Genomic DNA, 26,524 nt, shown 5'->3' with positions numbered 1-26,524 from the left:
ACAGGACAGGGAAAATAAACACTGACAATAAGCTTTTCTATCTCGTCATATTTTAAATCACCTGCTGTCTTCTCTCAGGAAGGTAGAAAAACTGTACTCTAGAATACTGCCCTAAGAGAAAGGTCATGTCTACACCGCAGAGGGACCAGAGAACACCTTAAGCTCAGTCAATCAACATCTGCAGAGACTGGCTGAGCTAGAGTCAAGCCATTTTCAGACTGACACCCCAGTGGGTGTCCATCACCCACCCTGTAGTCTCCACTACAGGAGAGATATCCCATTACAAATGTATGGGAAATGTCTGCACGAGCAAGCTTAATGGCTGCATGAGAAAGTTGCCCTGAAATAATGCAACACATGGGTTTAAACTACACTGACTATATGACACTGCTAGATCCTATTCTGTTCGAGATGCACAGCAACTTGCCTATCAAGAAAACTAAATTCATGTTAGATAAGAAAAAGAGATTTATCAAAGCCGAGTTAGCATTGCCCAGGCTACATGCACACTATCAGGCTATCAGTTGTTCCCCTCTGCTGACACAAAAGAAACTGCCCAGAAAACACACAACTACTTGGGCACAGCAGATCTGCATCTGCTGAGGAATTAAGCATTCATCTTCTTGCAACCAGCTCCAAATAGCTGCATTAAATTACATTTTGACATTTTTGTCTACTACCAAACAAGCAATTTCAAACAGAAACACACATCCTGTCTGTAATTACAATACTTTAAATGAAAACTAGAAAGGAAGCAGAAACATGCAAAAACACCCAGGTGTTAAACTTTGCAACAAGTATTTTAGCTTTTAGGCAGACTTTACCTTTGTCCTTTTATAAACCTTTAACCACACAGAGCTTCTGGTCGCATCTTCTAAACTTCAGTGAGCATTCATTTCTACACAACTTCTTACCACAAACAGGTCCCATTGGTATGACAAACACTATTGCATCAGTGAGACAGCACGAAGAGCTACGCTGACAGAGTCGTAGTGTCTGAAGAACTGGATCTTTATTGCACATGGGGCTGCATTTTTAAAGACATGAATTAACGCTCCCTTTATAATGACTGTTATCACTGAAATGTTTGTAAGACTATAAAAGACTTATCTGTTGCTCTCACTAAGCAAAGGAAAACACGGTACTCACTAAAGCCTTGCTATCTACACCACCAGGCATCGGAGCCTGTCACTCACTGTGCCCTGCCAGCCGCTTCTCTGTGATTCTACTGTACCAGAACGACCATCGGAATTTGGGCTCATTTCCTACAGATCTGACACTGCACACCTTTGCTGTGTCAGGAGTCTGGCACGCAATCTCTCTCCTGCACACCGAAAAATATAGTTTATCTTTTCTGAATCAGGATCAAATGAAAGAAATCTAGACAAGCTCTGGCGTCCACCCGGCATCCCTCACTAGTACACAGGCAGCAGTACAGTGCTTCAGAAACCAGACTGCTGCTGCCTCCTCCCCGTGCCTGTGTTTTCCTGAAGCTTGTTTTCCAATGAGCCATTGTGAGCTCCCGCTTATTCTTAAAGAAATCACTTTTCAGAAGTGCTCCAGTAACACTTGGAAGCTGCTGTTTTAAACCAGTCCAGATTACTTCCTATCAACACGTAACTCACCATCCATTTCAACCAAACCCGCCAGAGTACAGCTCCCCGGCTTCAACACGGATGGCTCCCGATGCCGAAGTCCGCGCTGCCCCGCCGGACAGCCGCAGCCCAGCGCCGGGTGAGAGGACCGCGGCCCCCGCTGCAGCCAGAGGCCCCGCTCCGCTGCTCCGGCCGCTCGCCGAGGGGCCCGTCCCATCACTGCGGCGCGCTAACGGCTTACAGGACGCCGAAGAAATTGCTGGAGGCTCCGAGTTTAAATTTGCTGCCGAGAGGACGTTACGCCGCTCCGGACGGCCCCGCAGCAGAACCTAAACCGCGGATTTAGTCCGGTGTTATTTAACATCCTCAGCCCGGCGGTATTTAGAGCCCAGGGCTGGAAGCCGGCAGCTCAGCGGAGGCGACCGGGAGCCCACCTCCCCTCTTCCGACCGGCGCCACTCCGGGCCGCGACCCGCCGCCGAGGGAAGGGGGTCACCGAGCGGCCCTCGGCCGGCCGCGCCACCCGCCACCGGGCCGCGCGGGGAGCGGCGCCGGGCGCACCGCGGGGACGGGGCTGGGTGCGCGGCGCAGGCAGCGGGCACGGCCCCGGGACAGCCGCGCCGCCCCCTCCGGCGGCCCGCTCCCGCTCCCGCCCCCCTCCGCCAGCGCACACCTGCCCGCTCCCGCTCCCGCCCCCGCGCCGCTGTCAGCCGCGACACCCACCTCACAGGCCGCCGCCGGTCCGGCGCGCGCCCCGCCGCCCCCGCGCCGCGCGCGCGAGCGCACGCCGCCAACGCCGCCACGCAGCGCCGCGCCGCGCCCCGCCGGCCGAGGCTGCCCCGCGCCGCGCCCCATCCGCCCCGCCGCACCGGGGAGCCCGCGCGCGCCACCGGCGCCGCTTCCACCCCCGCGTCCCCTCCCTCCCGCCCCCGCCGTCCCTTACGCTGAGCTCTGCGAGGAGGTGGGGCGGCCGCCGGGAGGAACCAGGAAGTGAGCGGCGGCGGCGGGAGGCAGCACGCACCGCTGCCCTTCCTCTCCCGGCCCGTCCCCGCCCCGCCGCCGGGCGCGGCGCGGGGGGCTCCCCGGCCCACGGGCGGGTAGCGGCGCCGCGCCCGGCGGGACTCGGCCCAGCCGCCGGGGTGCCGCAGGGCCCCGTGTGGCCGGGGCGCGCCTGTGCCCGGTGCGCCGTTACGTCGCGGGCGTGCGGGGGCGGGGAGAATGCGGGTTTCGCGAGGGAAAAATAACCTTTTTTTTTTTTTTTTTTTTGGCATGGGGAACAGCTCGGCCTCGCTGCGCGCCTCCGAGCCCCTGCCAAGTTCGGGTATTTTTGGCTTGCAGGTACCCGAAATCCTGCGGCATCCGTGAGGACGGGGCGTATCGCTGCAGGTGTCTGCACGTCCAGGCACCTGCTCGCTCGCAGCAGTGAAGCTCGCTGGGCTCTCGCCGATCCCAGACACCGCTGCCAGCAGGTACAGCCTCGCCGGGCCTTCATCATGGGGGGCGAGCTTCTGCATTCCCGGCAGCTCCCTCCGGCTGGCTTTATTTCAGCCAACCCTACCATCACGAGGTTGGAGGAAAAGACGCTGCTTTGCCCTTGTTAAAAACCAAAACACACACACTCAAAAACCCCACCACCAAAACACCAACAACTGGCATCCTTTTTGTCCAATAACCTTCACCCTTGCCTTGGAGACAGGAATCTAAATGTGCTAGGAAGCGTGCTTCAGAGCAAGGAGATGCCTTCTGCCATCCCTGAGGAGAAATGAGCCAGACCTGGGCTTCTCCAGCCTTTAGAAAACTGCTTTGTTTGCATATAAACAAGACTTGCTAGCTGACCTCTGGACTACTTAAAAATTTGACTCACATTAAGTAGACTACGGGGGGGGGAATTAAAATATAGTCACTTTTTCATTGCAATTGGAACTGTTTGCTGTGGGCTAAGCTGTGAGACAGGCAGGACTGGGAGCCAGAATATCATTTCCCTGCACTCTCTCAGTGGGAATCATAGGGTGCACCTGCATTAACACTTTATTTCAGATCACTTTTACAAGGAAGTTTCCAATTTTTCCTTACCGTAGGCTGGCTCACACTGTGGAATGAGTGGACGCAAGAATCGCACTATGGAGTCAGACAAAGGGTCCATCCGTGCTGGACAGCAGCATTGGCAGATGCTATTTAGGGAGAATGTACAAGCCAGGCCCCTTTTCTGCAGGGGCATCCCCTTTGCCTGGCACCCCCCTGGCCCAGGAAGGAGGCCCAGCCCCACACACCCCCTCAGGGTCAGCGGGGAGGGTGAGCTACCCAAGCCTCAGCCCCCAGCTTGGTCAGGCTCTGCTGCTGGCTGTCCCAGCCGAGCAGCAGCCAGCGATCCCCATGCAACAATCCTGGCATGCAGAAACTCGACTCCTTTTGGATGCGAGTAAGCCACGGGATGCATCCCAGAAACGTGTCTGCTCTGATGGGTGCACGGCTCTCTAATGGGACCAGAAGTTAAAACCTCCAAAACGTCTTTCGCTCTCTGGGTTTGCTCCCACTGCATTGCATCTGCTCAAGCAGGCACAGCCAGCAACGCTCTGTACATTTGATTGAGCAAGGAGTCTCGGAGAGGAGAGCTAGAAGCACCTAGAGATGCTCCAGCAGCATGGCACATTATCCTTGTACGCCGTGGGTCATTCTCACCAAGTTAGCATCAGCATGAAGCCAGACAGCAACTTTTAAAATAATTTCAAAGTATTACACAAGAGCTGTGCGAAGGAGTGTTGAGCTTCCAACATTAACCGCTCATGGTTGTGAAACTTTTAATTAAGGCTGTCAAAAAACACCCCTCGACTATTGTTTTAATATATAGTACGAGCTTTTGATTACATTTCCCGTGTCTGCTTTCCCAGGGACACTTGGCACAGGACCAACAGCACTCTCCTAAGTGAGGGCACTTTGTTTCTTCCCTGCTCAAACCTGCCCCATGTGCTGCACCTGGCTCGGACCTTTCTCTGAGGTAAAACCTCGGCATTTCCTCATTTTTCTTGCGGGGATCATCACTACGCGAGGCCTTCCCGAGCAGTCGAGCATTTCCACAGCCTCCTTCAGGACCGTTTACCCGGGCACGGGGCGGGGACAGCCCCTTTGGTTTACCAGGAGTTTCGGCTTCTCTGAGGGGGCGTTTTTCGGGACGCCGGGGTGCGCAGCGGGCGCCACGCCCAGAGCGCTGCACCTGCTCCCCTCGACAGCCTTCTGTGGGGAAGCTTAGCGGCCGCACAGCCCCCTGGCCCTGGGGAAGCGAGAGCCCCCGAGGCGAGACCCTCGCTCGGTGGGCGCAACAGCATTTGGGGCGACCCGGTCGCTTTCCCGCCTCAGGCGCGCGGGAGGGGAGCAGTTGCGCAGGCGCAGGGCCCGCCCCCCCCTCGCTGGGCGTAGCGGCGGCCGTTGCCAGTAGCGGCAGCGGCGCCGGAAGCGGGCTCCGGAAGCGGAAGGGCGCCAAGAGCCGGAAGCGGAAGGGCGTGAGCTTGGAGGCGGCATGGCGTCCGTGGTGCTGAGCGAGGCGGAGAAGCTGTACATCGTGCATGGCGTCCAGGTAGCGGCAGTGGAGGATAGTGCGGAAGGCATCGTTCGGGAGGTCCCGCTAGCCCAGGGTAGGCGGCAGCGTGGGCGGCCATGCCTGTGGCCGGTCGTAGCTTTGTCCTGTGAGGTGTGGGGCAGGGCCCTTTCCCGCCTCCCGGGCTTGCTCTCTGTGAGCAGGCGTGGGGCGGGAAGGGGTTACTGGGCGGGAGGAGGGAGGGAGCTGTCCATTAGGTTATGTCTGCAGGGGAAATCTCGGGGTGAGCATCCAAGCACAGTGAGAACAGGACGTGAGTTTGTTTTTTCAATTTCTTGTCCATCTCTTTCCCCTTTTTCCCTTGTTCTTTCTCAAGTTTTTGCCGTTGTATAGAGTTTTAGCCTGTCACTGAGCCAAGGAACAGTGAGTTGACCAAGGAGGAAAAGTGAAGGACATGTGGGGAGAAATGCCAAAGATAAAAGGACTGTACTTTGCAAAGTACAGAAACTGTATTTCACACCAAAGAAAAGTACTTTTATGGGAATGAGCTGCATAGGGCACATAATATCTGGTTCTGAAATATAAACAGATGGAAGCACTTGCAAGGCTGGTGGGCTATTTTTCTCTTCTGGGTCCTAATTGCCTATATAAAAGTACAGAACTTGAGTATCCCAAGAAAGACTAGTGTTGTGTCAGGTAAAGTACCTTTTAAAGCCAAGACCTTTACACTTTTTTGGTCTGAAGCTTTCGGTTGAAGCAGGATGGAAGTACTGCAGGAGTTCAGGTCTGTCTGCAGGAAGTTGTTGCAAGCTGTAGATAAATGAAAGGTGAATGGAAAAGAACAGTTGGTTCTGTTGTACTCTTAAGTGAAAGTTAGTGATGAAACTGGGAGCTGTTGCTTTTATGTTAATTTTACTGCTGTGTTTGGCATAGGAAAAGGAAATTTTAAAGTCAAAGTTTCTTTTTTTACTTTTCCTGATTCCTTTAAGCACAATATCTTGATTGGTGTTCTTAGGAGGACCTTCGTGTAGATGGTCGTGGCTGTGAAGACTACAGATGTGCAGAAGTAGAAACAGATGTTGTATCAAACACAAGTGGATCTGCAAGAGTAAAGCTGGTTGGTAATTTTCTTCGAGGTCATGTACCTTGCTGATGAGATTTCTGGGTTTATGAGCCTAGTTTTATGATAAGCTGAGGTTATTTGTAGATGGGGTTGTGTGTGTAATAAAACGTGTATATATACAGCATTAACTGAAACTATTGGTTAAGGAAATAATGACAGAATATATCATTCATTCAGGCTGGCTTAATCTAATTGAGCTAGATTTACTGTCAAGTACCTGGAAAGCCTTCAGCCTGAACTACTCTACCATTTAATCTTTAAAAAATGAAATTACTCTTGTGCCTAATCACTGGAAAAATAATTCTGTTCCTTTAGAGTAAAGCAAAACTGTGTGATATATTTCTGTTTTAACAGGGACACACTGATATCTTGGTAGGTGTAAAAGCTGAAATGGGGACACCAAAGTTGGAGAAACCAGATGAAGGTTACCTGGAATTCTTTGTTGACTGGTTAGTATAACAGAAGAGAAGGAAATAGATCTAATAGTTGTAATAAACGACTAATCAGATCTTGCCATTCTTCTGAAGTTTATACCTTCGTTCCACTAACCTCCCGTCAGGGTCTGAGTACTAGAAACTAATTATTTTACTGTTTCAATAATGGTGAACGTTCAGAAACTTTCTGCTGGTTCTGCAGACCCAAAATAAGCAAAACAAGAGGAGTTAAAGAATGAAATCAGGTTAAAAAAAATCCCAAATTGCATAGCATCAATGCAGTTGGAAAAGAGTAATGGTTCAGTTACACATGATTTCTTGACTACGATGTCATTTGTCTTTTTTACAATGATAGAATAGAAAAAATCTCTTTCAAAAATGAAGTATTCCAGAAGAAAAGAATTGACCGATACAGATTGTACTTTAACTGTACTTAAAGGATTTTGCTTTCTTTGTCTTTGAAAGCAGTGGAAAAAGTTCAAAGTGTGTTTTGTATAAAACTGTTTAAAAAAAGAAAATTCTCACTGTAAACTTCAGCTGCAGAAGTTAATTAGAAAATGTAGTTATCATATTTATCAGTGAATCAGTATTTCATTTATTAACTATCTGGTATTTATTTTTAATCTTATTCCTGGCTTTGTGCTGCAAATGGATTATTGCTTATCCTTACAGTCTTCATAGTGCTTGAATATTGAAGGAATCAAGAAGAAAACTGAGAGCTCTTGTTTTCATGTTGCTCTGAGGTAGCACAGAGGCATCTCAGTGTTACTCCAGATTCTGCTGTCTGAAACTACAGTACCTGTATCTTGCAAACTTCCTAGAACTGTTCTTTTTGAAATAATGTGCTTTGGGAAACTCTTATAAAAGCCTGTCAAGTTAGCTGGTTTGCATGTGACCCTTATTAAAAACAATAAATGTTGCTTCTCTGATACTAAACCAATATACCATTAGTAAAGCTAAGGTACGAGAGCTACTGTGTATCTGATAATCTGTCTGACTTGACTTGCTATATCTGTCTTAACATTTCTATCTCTCTCATATTATGCAGGCTTTTCTAAGACTGTCTCTATACATCACAATGTACTACTTAACTCAGGAAACTTAGGTTTTGTAGGAGGAAGGACTCACCTATGAATTAATGGTTTGTTTATGATTACTGTTCAAAAAATATCGGACAGGAAGATGATGTTCTCAAATGTGGTCATGCTGTTAGAGGGGATCTGAGCTTGACTGCTTTATAAAACTCATGTATGAAATATCCTAAATAGTACCCGCTTTGTTCTGGTGGTTTTTACATGAAGAAAGTCCACTGGGGGCAGGGACGTTTCCTTGCTAAAACAAATGGTCTGTGGGGATGTTGTGATTCTGTGACACTTCTTTCATACGTAAATAAATTTTAGAAAAACTTCAGCTCATTAGATGAATGTTACGTTGCATTTCCTAACTGTTAATCTCTGCTTCTTTAGAAGTTGGGAGGGAGATGTGCAGCAATATTGTGCAAGATGGATTTTGTCAGTTCTAGAAATAGGTAATATTTATGTGACAACACAGACCAAAAGCCTAAATTTTGGAGAAGGGTAGTCACTTCTCCCATGCTTGTACCATCTAGCCTCCAGAAAGATCCAAAAGACAAAATGCAAAGTGGAGGCAGCTTGTTCTCTGTAGAGGAATATGAAATGCTGTCAGTACTCTGATGCTTTTCCAGGCTGCCACTGGGTGGTAGTAAGGGAGCATAGTTTGATACGCTGCACCTCCTGTATGTTCTGCTTGGCTTTTATATTGTTGAAACTGATGATAGCAAACACTGCAGTCTTGAGTTTTTATCTTAAAATGCTTATTTCCTGAAACTTTCAAGGTTTCTTGTACTGCTGAAAATAACAACTTGCTCAGTCATGTATGTAATTCGCTGCCCCAAGGTTCTATTTCTTTTCATTCTGCTCAGAGTCCTGAACCTAAAATCTGAGAAGCACATTTAGTCCCATTTTGAGACAGACTTTAATGCAAGTCTCTGGAAGAGATTATTTTTGGGGCACTAATTCGTGATACTAGAAATTAGTAAACATAGAACAAGTCCACATCCTAGGTGATGTCATTACTGCCCAGTAGCACGCAGAAGACAGTCATCCTGGCCATTGATGTTGAAAGGCTGCTGTGTCTGCTTTAATCATGTTTGGGTTTTGGGGCTGTTCTAATACTGACTTTTTAGGGATTCTTTTGGCTTTTGACTGAAGCAAAGATTTAGCATTTTCGAAGTGTGAGAAATAACAAGGAAAAAAGAAAAGGCAGACTTCTGAATTCCTTGAATGCATTAGATTTTGTTTGTGGAACTAGGGAGGCAAGGGATATATTCGTCCAAGTCTGGCCATCTGTTTCTCCACTTTGAAGGCCAGACATGCTTTTGTTCCAGCTGAGAGACTGGGCCTATTTGTGATGTCTGCATGCAAGTCTGGATCAGTTAGGATCTTAAATATTATAGACGGAAAGTGGTACTCCAAATCATAAGAGTTGACAGTATTGCAGAACAGCCACACCAGCATGCTCTTAGGTGATCCTCAGTGTGTTTTGTGGGGAAAATGCTAACTTGAATTTCAGTGCAGTCACTGAAGGTATCACTTGAATGGTGGCTGCAAGAAAGGAACCCTTCCTCCTATCCTCCCCTCTCCTCTCTCCTACTGTAAATCCATTATCATGGCACCTGTTCTATGCAGAGGCAAGAGGCAAACTAATGAGTTTTGAAAGAATGAAACGTCTTTACATTTTTAGGGTGCTTCCTCCATTAAAGATGTGTTGTCTCTGCTGGATGGGATTGAGCTCAATTTTGAGAGAAAAACACCATCTGATGCTTGAGTAAAAACTATTTCAAACTCTATAAGCAGATGTTCTTTTCAGATGTGAAGTGCAGTGACAGTCCCTGACCAGGCAAAGATTTGAATTGGTAAATCCATGTTGGCAGAGTTACCAGTTTGACTGGACTAAATCCAAACCCATGTTAGCCCAGTTCTTTGTAGGATCATGAGCTTGAATATCATCATCATCATTGTCATCTTAATAGTTAGACACCATCTGGACCTGAATTCAGGTCTGTCTATTTCTGGGACTGCCTTGGCAGTTCAGATATATCGCAAAAGTGGTATCTTCTGACTGCTATTTGGAATATTAGTGAGGTAGTTAACTTACTGCTGGTTCTAAAACAGTGAATTTGGCTTCTTGTTTTAAATGGTTGTATGCTTCTTTTGGTGTAAGAATAGAAATCTGGTATTGGTTGCTTGAAGTAAATATGACTTCACGTGAAGAGTATCCTCAGTATAATTAAGCTCTGGTAAAGCATGACAATAGTTGTGAGCTTTTGTTTAATTAACTGTTTTATCTCTGTTACAATTACTTACATTGTAGGTTATAATATATTAATGGTCTGAGAAACAGATGGGAAGTACTTAACTACTGTGAGGGAAAGGCTTTGACTGGTAACAGCAAGGGTTTTGAAAGAAGAGATCTGTGACAGAAACATCATTATGCTTTAGGAGTCTTGATTGTTATGCAATGTGACACTGAAATGGTTTTCAAAGTCTTTAGAATTACATTCTGTTCCGGACTAGAAACTGTGCTCTACTTGGCTGCTAAGAAGTCCTTTCTGTGTTCCATAAAACAAGCTTTTTGGCATTTTCTTTTATTAGTGTGCTAGACAATGCTTTTTTAAATTTTAAATTGCTCCAATAATCTGAGCGTTGGATGGCAGTTTTTACCAAATAGTTGTTATAATAGTATCCTGCTAACATTACTTCTTTATTTCACTTTGTTTGCAAGGAATTGAATAACAGTGGAATTAAGATGCAGGGAAACTTGCAATAATACTCTGAGTGTGACATTCTTCTTACTCTCTGTCAAAGAAAGAGGCCATTTATAATTAAAAATTAAAACATTTGATAAAACTTCGTGTTTAGATATAATAATGAGGCATAGACTGAGACTTGTATAATTGTTTTCAACTTATCATAGGAATCATAATGCTTGCATAACCATACTTTAAACAGAATGGTTTAAATTGAATGATCTAGTTGCATAAAGCTGGTTCCATGGATAAGTGCTTGTTTAATATAACCTAAAGGCCTGACTCACCGTATTTCCAGAATTAAGTTATACTTAGATATGGTCCTATCATATAAAATTGGTGTCTAATACTAACGCAACTGCAAATAATATTATGTCACTCTTGCAGGGCTTATTCAAGTGGCAAATGTAGTTTGGAAGCATAGGTCACTGCTTGATTGGCAGTAATTTATTTTTTAAGCATGTATAGTGCTGTCTGGTTATAGAGGCAGCAAATAACTTATGTAAAGTTCAGTGGGTCTTCCTAGCATTCTGAGTTTTCATCAGTTCTGCAAAATAACAAGTTGGGAGAATTACTGTCAGGTAAGGATTTCCCTTATAGGTGTTGCAGCCTTGTTGATACAGCTCACTTGATGATTTAAGTCATACCTAGATAATGTGGATCTTCAGTTGTTGTTTTTTTAAAGGTGAAGGGATTATATTCCAAGACTTTGTTTTCAGCTGTATGTTTGCATTTCTGTGGTGTTCCTGTTGGAAGAGCTAAGGGTTTGCATCATCCTATGAACACAAAATGTACATAAGAAAGTGGCACTGTGAGGTGCCCAGCCAGGAGAATAGGCAGCTTTGCTATTATAATTTTTGAACATATTGAACTGCTTCTGTGGAACCACCTCTTTCCTGCGTTCTGTAATAACGAATTTATTTGGGAGAGGTCTGACTAGTTTATTTAAAAACAAGATCTGCAATGTGTGCCACGGGTCCACTGCTTGAGAATGCTGTTGCCCTCTCTATAAACCAGAGGTTGCATTCAGAATATTTGTTTGTTATTTTTCTGTGTATGCATCTCTGGACATTTCTGCTCTATTTCATTGTGGCTTGGAGATGTTTTTTGGGGGGATGTGGTGTAGTTTTGTGGGTTTTTTTGTGCGTGGTGGGTTATTTTTGGTAGGCGTGTTTTCTTTTCTTGTTAGAATGATCTTAGCTGTGTACAAGTTCCCAGCACTCAAGGACTTGCTTGCTTGACTGGTCATAAACAAAGTTTATTATGTTGGAATCAGGGTAGCGAAGACCACGCACTTTTGTGAGATCCTTTCTGGTAAAAAAATGTTCTTTAGTTGCTGTTCTTCATAAGCTGCAGTTGCTGAAAATAATGAGCTGCTCTCTGTACGTGGCTTGATAGCAGAGAGTACACTCAGTAAAGAAATTACCAATTAAGGTCAGTCAGTCATGTCACTTTAAAAAAAATGCGTATTCTACTTGTCATATTGTCACATCTTTTCTTAGCCACTCTCTTATCTTAGGAATTTAACATTCGACTCTAACAGGCTGTCTTGTTAGCTGTTCTGAACTTAGTACAGATTTCTCTCCCTTTTTTATTTTTGAAAGGGTTGAGATGGTGGAACATGAGACTGCTTAAGAAATAATCCTTGAAAGAATTCACCAACTTTAAGATTGTAACTTGGATACTGAACACAATAGTGGAATTTAATTAGTATCAGAGCTGTTAGTTGCAAAATGTAGACATATTATCTGCATTAAGACATTTTCTTATGCAAAATGCAAATAATTTCTTCACCAGATGGAAAGCTTATTCTCATAAATCCTTAAATATTTCTAATGTTTTATATTTAAGAAATGTCCTTTGGGTATTGGCTGCTGCAGAAGTGAAAGTATTTTTTCTTTCTTTATCTAGTTCTGCAAATGCTACTCCTGAATTTGAAGGCCGTGGAGGAGAAGAGCTTGGCACAGAGATAGCAAACACCCTCTACAGAGTATTTAGCAGCGAGAGCAGTGTAGACTTAAAATCGCTTTGTATTAATCCCAGAGAACACTGCTGGGTTATCTATGTTGATGTATTGGTAAGTAAGGAAATGAAAACTAAGATTCAAGGAGGTTTTTCAAAGCACTGACTTAGCATAACCATGTGTGTTTTCATATAAAAATGTTTCTCATAATGTGATATAATGCTTCACAGCATGGATGGCCATCTTCTTGTGAATCTGCCTATAATAGTTAATCACTACTTCCATCTTGCTCTTTTTCTACCCTTCTTGATGCCACTGCTCTACTGCAGAGCTAAGAAAACACTGAATAGACCAAATCTGCCTTAGATAAAAGTCAGTGACCTTATACTGACAAGGAAATTGCCACTAAAGAAGGCTAAACTTTTCTCCAAGCTAGATGTAACAGGAAATATATCATTCTAATGAATGTAAGTTAGCATGGGTGTATGTTAGCCGTAACGTAGCCGACCACTATTATCGGTACTAATTCAGTAAAGTAAAATAGAAACTTTTCTGGCAAGAGTTACTTTGGGCTTAGGCACTTTTTGATGAAAACCGTATACATGTATTGAATGTAGAAGAGAAACTGAATATTTGTTCCCCTTAAAAAGTGGAAACTGAATTTTATGCATGTAAGTCTTGTGCATGTAGCTGCTCCATTTCCAAACTATGCTGTATTTAAAGCACTCTGTCATGGGAATTTAACAGATGTCTGCAAGTCAGGGTCTCCTGAGCATTATTTCCTGTTCTTATTGGTCCAAAGTTGCATTTCTATTTGTCAAATCGGTTACTAAAAATATGTTGAGGGATCTTACTCACAGGAATCCATTAATGTCTATGAAATGATTAGCAAAATGTTAAGCTGTATTGCAAAAAAAAATAAATACAGGGTTTTGATAAACAAAATGGGAACCTTCAGACTAAGATCTAAATAAATGTGAAAATTAGTCCATTAGGTGTTTAAAAAGCAGTACCATTAGCCTAATTATAGTGGGTATGGAACATACTGTGACTTAGTCCACATACAGAATGATGAAATTTGTACCACTGCTGAGTGCTTTAACAGTCCTATTCACCAGCTTACTGGAGTTTGACATAGTTTAATAGAAATCAAACTGAGGCCTTTAGTTACTAGGTAATTACATGCAGAGGTACAGAATATTAAATGCTGTGCTTATTTAAGCAATGTACTGCTTAGCATTGCATAAACACTGCATAAACAAAGACTTTCATAAAGCTGACTGCTGCATAGCTTTTGTATGAGGTATAAATGGTCATGATTTGATTCTTCCTGGGCAAATTTGTTGATTGTCCATAGCTACAGAGAAAATCAGCCTTGGTATTTTTCTGCTACTAGTTGTATCAGAATTTTGAATAGCAAGATCTACGCTGTGTGACACATTTTACGTTTGAATCTGTTGTAGGTTCATAAGTAGGACTCTAAACTTGATGAGTCCTTTTCATGTCAAATTCTACAGGGATTTTGTGTGTGAGCCATTGAAGAGCTGCTGGTCTGTTTCCCCCTGTTCTTTTTTTTATTTTTTTTTTCCACATCAGGCCTCTGTATTTTCATACTTTCGAGGTATTTGTACTATTTCCTCTTCTAAACAGAACACATATATATCACAAGTGAGTTTGTGCTTGATACCTGCAGGTTTTCCTGAAGCTGCTCTTGCCTAATCATTCCTGTAGAGCTTTATTTTAACAGTACATGGTGGAAGTATGACGCTTGTGCTAATGTAAGGCACTGCAAGTCATTCATCATTTGAGGGATGCAGATTCTGAATACAATAACAATGCTTATTGAGAGTCCTTTGCATTATGTTTTCCTTCAGAATTCCTGGAAATCGTTCACGTTAGTGTTCGTGTTGCCAGTTAAGTTGGAGGGAAAATAAGCCGTATATCTGTCATAAGCCTGAAACTACTGATACCTTGTGGTCAAGTGGGAAGGTGCTTGTTTTCAAGTGCCTCATTCCGAAAGACAAGGTTATGAACCTGGAGGTGCTCCACTGCAATTTATTTTAGCCATGCACACTTTGATCAAAGCATCTATATTCAACTCCTATGTGTAAAAAAAATTTGAGATATGCAACCTCAAAAGAGAAGATAGTATATTTTGCATAGTCATGCAGCTTATCAATTAAAAACTTTCTCTTTTCTAGTGGCTAGTGGACTTGGGAGGTGCTATAATTGTGTACAGTCAGACTAGAAAGAACATAAACTATACATACTAGAAAGATGCAGACAAATGACACATATAGATATGTGTCAAAGGTCAAGAATATATACCTTGACCTTGCAAAATACATGCATTCTTAATAATAGAAGGTGTTCAGCTTCCAAGGAGTACCTCATGAACGTGAAGGTACACGGTATTGCAAAACTATAAGCTTGTTCTCACCATCTTTTTCTCTCCATTTCTTTCCCCTTCTAAGTCATCAATGTAAGAAATAAGCTTTTAACCATTTTCGAAGGTGTTTTTGATACACGTATAGCCTTCTCCATATAATTTGCCCCAGCAGCCTGCAGTGCTGAGCAAGGAGAATCAAAGTGTGCATGAGATTCTGTTGAAATTTTAGGAATTCACTACTGAGCTTCCCTCAGAGGATTTCCTCATCTCTTCTATTCCCCCCAGTTTGGAAGAAAAAAAAACCCAAACCAAACCCAACAACTTAGAAATCTGTCCTTTTGTGGAAAAACGTCTTTGACTAAGGCAAGGTTTACAATATTTTGTCTTTTTTTCCCCACACTTCCAGTAACTTTTTAATTTGTATATCATTAAACTAAAAGTAGTCCTTTCTAAAGACTCCTTGGCTTCCCACAACTCACAGTTGTGCATACTTTCCTAGTCCTTGAAAAAAAAATTGGGGAGAATCTCAGAAGAAGGTGCTTCAGCTGAGAAGAGAGTGTTCATTTCTTTTTGGAGGAATTGTTGTACCATGCTTGATACAGGCTGTGCTCCTAGCCTGTAGGTGCCACTGTAACAGAGAGGAGGCTTTAGAAGAGCAGCCTGAGCATGAGGATTGCAACAGCACAGGCACAGCCTATTATTGCGTTTTAATAACAAAGATGTTGTGGGGCTTATTGTGTTATCCAGTAAAATCCAATAATGACGGAAAGTGGCAAGTTAACCTCTCTGTATCCAGCAGCTGTTTGCAAAGAAATAATTGGATCGCTTTTGTATTTAGTTTTCGATCCCAACTTTTTGCCATTCTTTTTACACAACTCAATCTGTCTTCATAAAAATAAACTGTCTTTCCATAATACGATTTATGATTTCTTCCCAGTGCAGGAGTTTATCTCATTCTTAAATAGATTTCGAAGAACAATCAATGTTGCAAAACTTGTTTTGCTCTCATCATACAGCATGGATTGATGTAATGGAGAGGCACCCGTATGTTCTTGCTGAAGTAGTTTCAAATACTTGCTGGGGATGCGTGTGTTCATCGAATAGTACTGGCAGCTCAGAGTGGAGCTTATCAGAGACGTAACACTGGATTATGGCCAAATACATCTTTGAGTTGTCTGTCAGCCTGTGGAAAGTATTAGTGGTTATGGGAACCCTGCCTTTTTATATAGTATGCAGTGCTGTTCTCCTGATCTTCGTGGGAAAAAAACTAAGCTAGACCCCCCTCCACACACTTTAATTCAAATTATAGTGTTAGCAACAAACAGACTTTGATATCAGGTTTGCCTTAGATCATTTTCAGCAGGCAAGCCTGCTGATGACTTCTTTTCCATAAAGAGTAGAGAATAAATCATGATGTGCCTTAATAACTATCCCTTCTATAACTAGCTTTTCATACCATGTTCTGAGTGACAATTTGCATTGCTTCTTTGAAAACAATTCTGCCAATTGGGTTTGTCTGGCTTATATTTAAAAAATGCTCCTCTTTGAAATAAAGTGTAGAAAAAGGACTGGCTTGATTTAACATTAAAGAATTGATATGCTGAGTTTATAAAAAGTATTCTGGTCATAGTCTAGTTCAGAGCCTTAGCACAAGAAGAGCAAGAGCAGTGGTGGTTTCATTTCCGCTTCTATTATTAAATTTTATCATTCATTTTATTATGAAGTGCATTAACTCTTCTAGTTTGCATGTATCATACAGTTAGCTAAAATCTTAATTTCCTATCTGTTGTTTCTTTTCATAGCTAGGCCTTAAAGACAACTTTGTTTTTTCAAAAACCTGTTCTGGTTCTTAATTTTGTGCCTTTTCAAGTAGGTTTTAAGTAAAATAAAGACTTGGTTTAAAGGCACTAGCCTGATTTTCTTTTAAAGAGATTCTCTTTTTCTTCCCTAGTTATTGGAATGTGGTGGGAACCTCTTTGATGCAATCTCTCTTGCAGTGAAGGCAGCTCTCTTTAACACAAGGTAAAGCACAGATTGCATTTCATGTGAGTGGAAGTGGCATGGGAAGTGGAAGAGAAGTAGTCTCTGTGAGCTAAGCATTTTTAATGCGTAATTATTTAAATATGAAATAACAAAGGCAATTTGCATTCAGATACAAGGCAGTCCTGTTGCATGCAGGCAACACGAACTGAGGACTTTAATTCACTTTCTAGTAATTGTCATATTGCATTGTATGCACAATCAGGCTCACAATATAACTTTTGTTCTGTAGCCAGATCCAGAAAAAATTGTCTTAACCATATGGTTTTGTTGCAAGTAGAGGAGGCCTTAGTGTTGGTGCCTTGTGGGTTTAAAATAAGAAGTATTAACTGATGTGTGATGCTCCTGAATAAGAAGCCCTTTGTCAATGTGACTACTGATTTGTTACTAGTCCTGACTTCCCACTTCTGATGCTCTAGACTGTTAGTCTAGAGTTCTTTTTAAAACTAAGAGGAAAAAATGGTGATGAGAGATTGTGGGGAGGGGGAAATGATGTGTCTTTAAAAGAACTTTGCCCCATGTGTTTTAATTCAAAGAATGGAAGAACAAAATTTAGCAGAATGAGTGACGCAAGTGATCTGTGTGTGTTTGAATGATAACATTCAATAATATTTTTTCTATTGTTTTTATCTATAGATGAAAGAGAATACAGAGTTTTGTAGCACCCTTGAGAAAAGAACTAGTGAATGGCTTTGCTAAAAAACTTACGTAGCAGAAGTAGCTGGAAGAGGTGCAAAAGTTAGACTCTCACAAGCATAATTATTTTGAAAGTAGATTTCAGATTGTTCTTCAGCTGTAAATTAGAGATCTGCTGAAGTCACTGGCATAGTTCTGGCTTATCCGTCAGGGAATCAGAGCACGGTGCTAGAGCTGGAAAAGTACATGCAAGAAAAAGAGGAAAATATGCTTTTGAAGACAGGTAGCACATCAGGATATAAACACTTCAGAAGAGGGTAAGGGGAGAATGCATATAAGACTACAACTTGTATATATTGATGAGAAATTGCCTACGTTAATAAAATTCTCAACAGTAACTTTTAACAGTACCAGTTTTTGTACCATTAAGAAATACTGTCACAAATGTAACAGCTCACAAAAGAGTTGATATGACACTAAAGGGAAGAAATACCGATGTCTCTGTGTGTGAGCTGCCAGGATGCAGAAGTCATATATTATATTTAAAAGAGTTGCTCCCATGTGAGTTGTTTTGCAGATCCAAAGCACGTTCTTTATTTACAAGATAACTAGGTCTTTTTTCTTATTTCAACCAGAACCTTAGTTCTGAATAAAGAGAGAAGATCATAGAAAAAGTAATTATAATAAATAAATAATAACAAAAGAGAATCTGTTTCTTTGGGAACATTTGCAACATGGAGAGTATGTTTTAATGATTCTGCTTTATTTTTATTCTTCTGAAAACTGTATCTTTCATAGAATCTTTAATCTGTTGCCAAGCATCCACAGTCTTGTGGAAGTCAAATATCAAATCAAAATGTGGTACAGTATGACATAATGCAGAGCCCGTTGATTTTTGACCTGCAAAAATCCTGTCTATTGACTTGAGCAGGGAACACTAGTACGTCTAATCTCATACGAGCTCAGAAAGTCAAAAGGTGAAAAAGTGAAAACCTGTTGTCCTTGTCCACTGTTCCTCTCTCTTTCTGTTGGTACCTACTAAGTGTTCTTCGAATTGACACAAAGTTGTTCACAGTAGCTGCCCACTCTCCGAAAATGTTATTGTCTGAGCAAGACAAGATGTCAATTTGAAGATCATTTCAGATTAAGTGTTCTGAACTTCGCTTGACATGTGTGTCCCTCTTTGAGTCTTATTTGCCTTTCATAACCTGTTTACAACCAGGTTTTTGTTATAAGTGTTTTCGGACCTTTGTCAGCCTTGGCTGCAGCCTTGGAACCAAAAGCAGGGAGCTCCAGCTGCTGTTTTTTCTTTGAAGCTACAAATTTTTAAATGTTCAGATGGATATGTGAATACCCCAGCTTCATCCTTAAAATCTTTCTCTAACCATTATGTAATGCTGTGGACAAGTTTTTCTTTAGGACTGAGTAAATGCAAAATCATAACTTAAGGAATTTTGTGCAAGAATTATGGGATTCAAATTCTTTGCATGTCTGACCTGACTCATTGTATCCCCTTCAGGCATGGAACGATGACAATATGACTGTTTTAGGGGGAATATGTACTCCTTGGAAGTTTTGTATTGTTCATCATGTCCTAAAAAATATATCAAGATCATGTGCAAAAGACAGCAGATATCAAATTTTCTTCTTAACTGTGTCTCCAAGGTGCTTAAGGCTGGATTTATCCATGATCAATGTAGATATTGTAAAATGTGCAGGTAGCTAGTATGTCAAAATATAACATTAAATTTGATTCTGTGGAATGTGCCTACTTGCAACTGAGCAACAGAAACTAGGCAAATTACAAAAGCTAGGGAGTTTACATCCACAAATCTATTGTGTTATAATGTTGTGGGTTTTTTTGTAATTTTTGATTTGCTGGGCAGCATGGTAGTGGCAGAATTGATGCCTGCTTGCAAGGGTAGAACTGGTTTTGCAGTTGTCAAATCTGAGTCTGCAGCACAAAGAAAAGAACATTGTTCATTTTGTGACTTAAATCCTGCTGTACAGATTTCTGCCCTGATTAGTTGCAGGAATCAAAACAGAAAAATAAAAGTTGCAAAGTAAACATGTACAGCTAGTTCTTAAGATAAACCTTTACAAGCTGAGAGAGGAAATCTTCAGTTTTCTGGAAATGCTTTGTGCAACACTCTCTTTGCCTAATTTTTGTGTATATACCCCCTTTTTGTGCAACTATGATGCTTGTGTCTGATCAACTGTCTTTTTGCATCCGCAGTGGTTCTAATTTGTACCTTTCATCTGTTCTTGGCCCAAACAGCTCCTTGCAGGCATTTTTCAGGAATGAATTCTGGCAACTTTTTCTTGCAGACCGAACATTGCTCTGGTTTCATAACTGTTTTAGGAGGGAGTTAAAAATTGCTCAATCTCACAGATTTTCTTGAAATCTTCCTTTGTTTTAAACACTGCTCTGGCACATGCACGTCTTGTCTAGGCTGTTGTCCAGTCCTGTCAATTGTCCTGTGTAGCTTGAGTTTAGTTACCTTGTGACTTTATTCCATCAATTTTTAATGGCATATTTTTAACCTCAAAATAGGCTTTGATGCATTTCCAAGGAGTTATGTAACTCCGCAAAACATTTTGAGTTTCATTTCAGGAAAAAGTACACACCGCAGTTGTTCTGCTTACTGAAAGTTTTTGTTTTAGCTTGGCTCATGCTAGTGTTCTTGTAGGAATTTGTCCTCACTGAAGCAGGGTTAGCTGTAGTGTGTAGCTGTGTAGGACTCTTAGCCACAAATAACTAAAATATTCTTCCAGGGAACAACAAAAATCACTTTGCATTGGTGGGGGGAAAGTGCACTAAATCAGTCTCCATCTCTCTTTTAAGAGAGATTTGGTACAGAATACGTAAAAGAATGTAACCTCCAGAGTCTAGTTATAAAACACAATGCTACTGTAAAAGTGCTAATATACAAACAGATTGTGGTTGCATTCCACGTGGTTACTGAAGTTAGCTTTCTATGGACATCTTGAAATATTTTATGTTTTCAACCGCAAATGTGTAAAAGTGAGAGCAGTGTGGTCTGAGGTATGTGTAGGTTTTACTGGCCAATAAAGCAAAATCTCTCAGTCAGTACTCCATCCTAGTGGGCACCTGGGTAAATGAGGGTATATGAGACATTGAAGTTCTTGGCTTCTTGAGATACCATCTTCAGCTAAATTGTTTTAAATTACTTTATAAGTTGTGCTAAGAAAGCTGTATCAAATAATCCTGTAAAACTCCCATTAAGTGGCATAACAAATGCAGTATATGCACCACTGATAAGGAGCCTGTCTAGCTCGCTTGTTAGGGAGTTCATCACTCACAATTGAGAATAAAACATTTCTTGGATTTCTGCCTGGGTTTTTATCCCTGGTAGTTGCTTTTGTATATCTGTCCTTAGAATGGTAGACTCTTCTGGTTTCTTAAAGAATTAGAATATCTTGCCAAACTTCCCATCTCGCTAAAGAGAGAGGATTTTACTAATGTCATATTTTTCCTTTACCCCAAGTCTCCTTAGTGGGTGTCATTCTTTCCTGAACAGCTTTACTACTTGTATTTGCTACTGATGTCACAGCTTTGCCAAGCAATGCAATTGCTGTAATTCTGAGTTTACTCTTGTCTGCAGGATTGAGAACCACAGTACAAAAGGATTCAGCCTTGGCAATTTCTCTCCTGTATGTCTGGGCAGATGCACAAAGAATTGCTCGGAATTGCATTGTGCAAATTCCAAAAGAATCCGTCCACTTACATTAGTGTTAAAAAAAAAAAAGTTCAAATTCTAATGGTTCGAATAATGTAAATATGATGATCTTATCCTAAATATCTTCCAACTTAATGATGTTTTCTTCCTAGTCTCAGTAAAGGAGTTGTTAATACTTGGGTAACATTTTGGATTTTTTTCTAAACATATAGCTTCATTTAGAGGAAAGGGCACTTCCTGGAGTTGATACTGTATGACATCTATATTTGTTGTCCCATTAATGATTTTACATGTTTTGTTTCCACAGAATACCCAAAGTGCATATTCTGCAGGATGAAGAAGGCTCTAAAGAGATTGAGCTGTCTGATGACCCTTATGATTGTATTCGACTTAATGTGGATGATGTGCCCTGCATCGTCACATTAAGCAAAGTAAGCCTGACAAATTTCTGACCTTCTGCCTACAAACTTCAGTTTCTATTAACTTCACCTGACATTAATTTTTTCCATAGAGATAAAACTTGCATTACAGAAATGGTCAGTGTCCACTATGTATATATTTGTTCATTCCTGGCCTCTTAATTAAGATGAACTTTTATCAAAAAGGGTTTTTTTTTTCAACCTTCTGACTTGCAGACTTCTACTTGACGCATTCTTAAAATGCATCTTCTTGCATGCAGAGGACTTATTATTTTTCATTTACTCCTTGCTCAACAGCCAGAGCAGCAAATACTTCAGTATGTTGAAACAAATGGGTATTGTTGTGAGACACAGCAGTTGTGTGATATGCCTGGAGTAATGCAATGAGTATTTTCATGGATGCAATACTGTCCTTTCAAACAGGTTTTTGTTTTCCTTTTCCATATATAGCCTGTGAATAACGCAGTTGATTTGCTGGATGCTGCATTTTCCAGTGCAAGAGTTAGTGATTTGCTTAGTTACCTGGAAGTTTGTCTGACATGTCTTTTAAGCAACTTTTATAAATAGTATAAAGGCTACCACTGAAGTGGGGGCTCATCCAGGTCCCAGGATATGTAGTGGGGAGGGAAGTACGTGCTTGGAGTTGGGGGGAAAGGGGAATCTGGAGTTTCGTTATGAAAGGATAGTCAGAGAGTAAAACAGTATGGAGTAGTGACATGCTTATCTCATCTGTGTTACGTAGGTACTCATAATTTGGGGTCAGAAGCTGCTTTAAGTACTGAGCTGTCAAGTCAGTCACATGATACTGGGATGGGAGGATGTAGATAGCCAGCAGAGCTACAGCTCACAGTTTAACTTCTTAATGAAGAGCTTAGACACCTGCAAACTAATATGTTGTGTTGTCACTAACTTACAGATTGGATATAGGCATGTGGTGGATGCTACCCTTCAGGAAGAAGCCTGTTCTTTGGCCAGCCTGCTTATTTCTGTGACCAGTAAAGGCGCCCTCACTTCTATGAAGAAAATGGGGAAAGGCAGCCTTGATCCTGAGAGTATTTTTGAAATGATGGAGGTAAGGAGTTTTGAGCCATCGATGCTGATGCTGAATTACACTGTGGACGAACTAAAACTTCAGTATATGAAAAGCTGCAGTAAAGACTTTAAGAGCAGAGATCTTGGTGCTTTTATTAGGTGCGCAAGGGGCTTGCTGAAGGTCACAAACAGTTCCTTTGAAACAGAATCTAATATGAATGGAAGTTATCTAAAAACTTTAGAAGCCTGAAATGTATGGTACAGTTGTTTCAGGGAAGTACCTCACAGCTGTAAGATAGTAAATATTAAGTTGATGAACACTGAGAGTATTTTTAGAGAACGTGTTCCCTCTCTCATTGTTTCCCTTAAAGACTGAAAGAGCAAAACTTCTAACATGGTAAAGTCCCTTTAGAAGTAGAGATGGTATTTTGAATTGCTAGTGCAAGGTGTTTTCTTCTAGCACAGCTCATTTGTTTTGTGATAAGCTTACTCGTATCTTCTTACTGTTGTTTTTCTTTGCTCCTTCATTTGGTTTCTGATCTGCCTCTACTCCATGAAAATACTAGTATCTGGATGTTGTTCACATCCACATAAGAATTCCATTTTAAACCTTTCTTCAGGCTCTTCTTAAAGTTGTTTTCCAGTATAAATTCTCATGCCCGGGTTTGGCCTTGAGCATGAGACAGAACTGGGTTTTGAACTTGGAGTCAGAATGAAAATTAAATACTTCGAACTGGCCCTGTTTCCTAGAGATCCAGAACTAATGGCTGTAGTCAGGAATGGCATGGCTGTAGTCAGGAATGCAGAACCTGGAGCCAAGTTTGAAAACAGTTGCTCTCAAGTGGAAATTACATGCTGAGTATATATGGCACTTCACTGTGTCATGATGTTGATCCAGAGTGCTAATCTTGGTGGTACTGGCAGGCTTTTTATTTGCATCCAGAGAGGTCATTTATGCCCCTTATCATCTTTGTATATGTGCAGAGGGGGGTCATCTCTAACTTGGCGTCCTGAAGAAACCAAACTTCCTATGGATGTCTGATGTGTCTTCCTTGGTAAATTTTGAGTCCAGTTCTAACTAAATGTCATAGAAGGCTTGAGGTTTTGGATCTAGGGCTGCTACAAAGAGACGAGTGCTTAAGTTAGATACAGCTTTGTGGTAGAAACTGGCCCACATGCAAATTATCTGCAAAAAGCTTTGATTAGAGCCTCTATTTTGATCACAGATTTTGCTTTACATTGAGCTCTAAATACGAAATGAACTTTTGCGGTTCCATTGTATAGCCTGCCCCCAAAGGCTGTGCTGGGGATTATATAATGCTCATCGTTTAGATGAGCTAATCAGAGATGCACATGGAAAGTAACGATGGGAAATCTGCAAACCATCCTACTCTGCTGAAGGGCTTTACTGAGCTACTTGTCGCTGCAAGGAGTTAAAAGCCTAGGCTGATCACCTGGTGATTTATGCCGTCTCTCACTTGCTTTGCAAAAAGTCTTCCCTTCTGAGTGGTGAGCGGTTTGAAGGAGTGAGGGATAAAGCTGGTGAGAAAAAAACAAGATGTTTTCTGGGAGGTCAGAGATTATCGCTTTGGCCCTGCCTTGAACTCAGCAGCCTGATTAGGATACCAAGAGAAACAAAAAGGCCTGGGAATGTCCAGTGGAGGAGCTGCATAACCCTTGCTTGACACCTCCATTCCCTAACGATTTGGCTGCAGGTCAGTGCATTCAGCTTCCCCTGCCTGGTAGAGAACAGATGTTCCTAGAACATGTCTCTTAGGAAGGCAGCTTCATGGGAAAGTTTTGGGAAGCTGGCAGCATTAGGCTTTTTTTTACTGAATTTGTGATCTGATCCATAAGAGAGACAAGCAGGAATAAGATGGCAACGATGTTGTGTCAATACCAAAGCTCTGCACAGTTCCCATTTGCTTTGACCTGGTGTGAGTGATGTCTTACATTTGAGGAGAAGAATGCGGAAAGTGTATCACCCCTCAGGACCCCAGACTGCTGCTGTGATCTTTGTCCCGGAGCAGAGCTATAACAATTCTTGCGTGTGCCCACCTTTACTTAGCAGGACTCAAACTGTCTAGGATTGACAGCTACCCTGCTGCATCAAAGCTCTTCCCAAATTCCCTTTGGGTACTATGGGCTGTATTCTGTAACCTGATTCTTCTATTAGAAATGTATCTTATTTTAAGGTTTGTGTGCCCGTGGTGTTGGCAGTTGTCATCAACAGGTGAAAGAGCTTTGTGGTCAGCTGTATGGCAGGCATAGGATCATCGTATAGATCAGAAGCTAAGAAACTCAGTTTAATATAAACTGTGTTTAGCACTTTAGAGACAGGTGGGCTCTCTTCATCTTTTTATGGAGTCAGTATTTCAGGTCATTTAAAAAAACCCTAGGAAAGCTCTAATAGGCTCCACTACCTTAAGATCTTTATTTCAGCATTGCCCAATGTTTCCCTGTCCTGCAGTTTCCACAGTACAATTGTGCATGTGGGAAGAGTAGAAGCTGGTATATGGATTTCCACTGCTGGAGTTTATTTTTGTAAAGAAAGTCTTCTGTTAACTCATTTAAGGTCCCTGGACAGTACAGAATTTCACATCATAATGCAGAATCTGCCCACAGCCTGATTTGTTGATGCAGCCACTGTGCATTTTGGGTTTCTCTGGCCACCTGACAGGGTGTTGAGGTGGTCTAAATTCAGTCTGCTAATTCTGAGTGCATTCACAAGAGTTCACTGAACTTCATAGTAGGCTGCTTTGCTGGTCAAGTATCTCTGGTCCTCTGGCAGCTAGCATATTGCTTGATGTTGCATATGCTGGCTAATTTGAATGTGTGCTTGTGCCTGATGTGTATTAATTTGTATTCCTGGGTGATCAAGCAGTGCACAGATCTGGTGTTAATGATCATGGAATGCTTCTCTGATGAATGAGAGCACTGCCTTTATGTGTACATTTTCCCAAAATTTAATCAAATTAAAATGGAACTCCCACCACCATTATTTTTCTTAATTAAAAGCATGTTTTTATTATACCAGCTGGTGTATATTAATCATTAAAGGGAAAATATTTGTCAAAAGGAAGTGGCCCGTGAGGGTTGTCTTCCTATTAATAATCATATGTCTCAGATTTGTTTTGCTTTCTTTGCATTGCAGACGGGACAAAGAGTGGGCAAGTCATTGCACATAGCCCTTCAGAAGATTTTGGATGAAGAAGAGAGTCTGGGGACCTCACGGCAGAAAGTTGGATTTCTAGGATGAGTTTTTATTAAATGTTCAAAACTGGTTTTAATTGATCGTGTGATCTTGTCAGTTTGTATATATAAAAAGAATGCTTTTTGTTCCAGTACCTTTACCCTTCTGGCTAAGAGGCTTTTAAAATGTCACTAAGCTTAAAGAAAGCTACAGTTAAATGCAAATAAGCAAATCTGAAATGCTTTCCATATGGGTGGCTGTCCACACCTAGGAAGCACACCAGCAGCAATTGATGCAATTGCCTGGGAGGTGCTTGAGTCTGTTTTCAAGAGTGACTGGTATAGGTTCCACTTAATTCTGTTTGCATATGTTCCACTTCTGCAGAGCAGCTGCTGTATTCTACAGTATATATGGGAGTGTCCTCAGTACAGCACAAGCCAGGCTTTGGGCCTCTTGAATTTTTTTTTATTCACCAGCCAGATGAGAACAACACTTTCTGGAAGTCTTCCTTCAAATTATCTTACTTTTCTTTGAATAAAATGTGGTTATATTTTACTATAAATACAACCTGGTCCGAAGTTTCTAGTTCATATTTTAAACCAAGATTTCTTTGCTTACTAGGGCTCTGCCTGTGCCTTT

The 26,524-nt window shown here is 41.8% G+C and overlaps 2 protein-coding genes across 7 annotated transcripts in view; one reads left to right on the top strand and one right to left on the bottom strand.

Moving 5' to 3' along the window:
• The window catches only part of ZDHHC3 (zinc finger DHHC-type palmitoyltransferase 3), a 33,969-nt gene extending 31,295 nt beyond the window's left edge, over positions 1 to 2,674 (bottom strand). For 3 of the 5 annotated variants that reach the window (XM_065628586.1, XM_065628590.1, XM_065628591.1), the window contains exon 1: positions 2,538 to 2,674. The gene's annotated coding sequence lies outside the window, so the exon portion shown is untranslated. Of the gene's footprint in view, positions 1 to 1,625; positions 1,979 to 2,317; positions 2,366 to 2,537 lie in introns of those variants that run through there. The other 2 variants (XM_065628588.1, XM_065628589.1) reach the window with 2 other exon arrangements.
• Positions 2,675 to 2,932: 258 nt separating this feature from the next.
• EXOSC7 (exosome component 7) lies at positions 2,933 to 26,422 on the top strand. 2 transcript variants are annotated; one of them, XM_065629535.1, is made up of 9 exons: positions 2,933 to 3,063; positions 4,483 to 4,589; positions 6,142 to 6,243; positions 6,604 to 6,698; positions 12,424 to 12,589; positions 16,816 to 16,886; positions 21,549 to 21,672; positions 22,577 to 22,732; positions 25,847 to 26,422. In XM_065629535.1, exons 2-9 carry the CDS (start codon positions 4,557 to 4,559, stop codon positions 25,949 to 25,951), a joined length of 852 nt encoding a protein of 283 aa, XP_065485607.1. In that variant the 5' UTR covers positions 2,933 to 3,063; positions 4,483 to 4,556; the 3' UTR covers positions 25,952 to 26,422. The 2 variants fall into 2 exon arrangements, with proteins under 2 accessions (XP_065485607.1, XP_065485606.1); XM_065629534.1 differs by lacking the exons at positions 2,933 to 3,063; positions 4,483 to 4,589 and adding an exon at positions 5,088 to 5,165 and having other exon boundaries at positions 25,847 to 26,421.
• The last annotated feature ends 102 nt before the right edge of the window (positions 26,423 to 26,524 follow it).

Source organism: Caloenas nicobarica, chromosome 2 (genome assembly GCF_036013445.1).
Source record: "Caloenas nicobarica isolate bCalNic1 chromosome 2, bCalNic1.hap1, whole genome shotgun sequence".
In the NCBI taxonomy this organism is placed as follows: Eukaryota; Metazoa; Chordata; class Aves; order Columbiformes; family Columbidae; genus Caloenas; species Caloenas nicobarica.
This window is presented reverse-complemented; position numbering and strand designations above follow the sequence as displayed.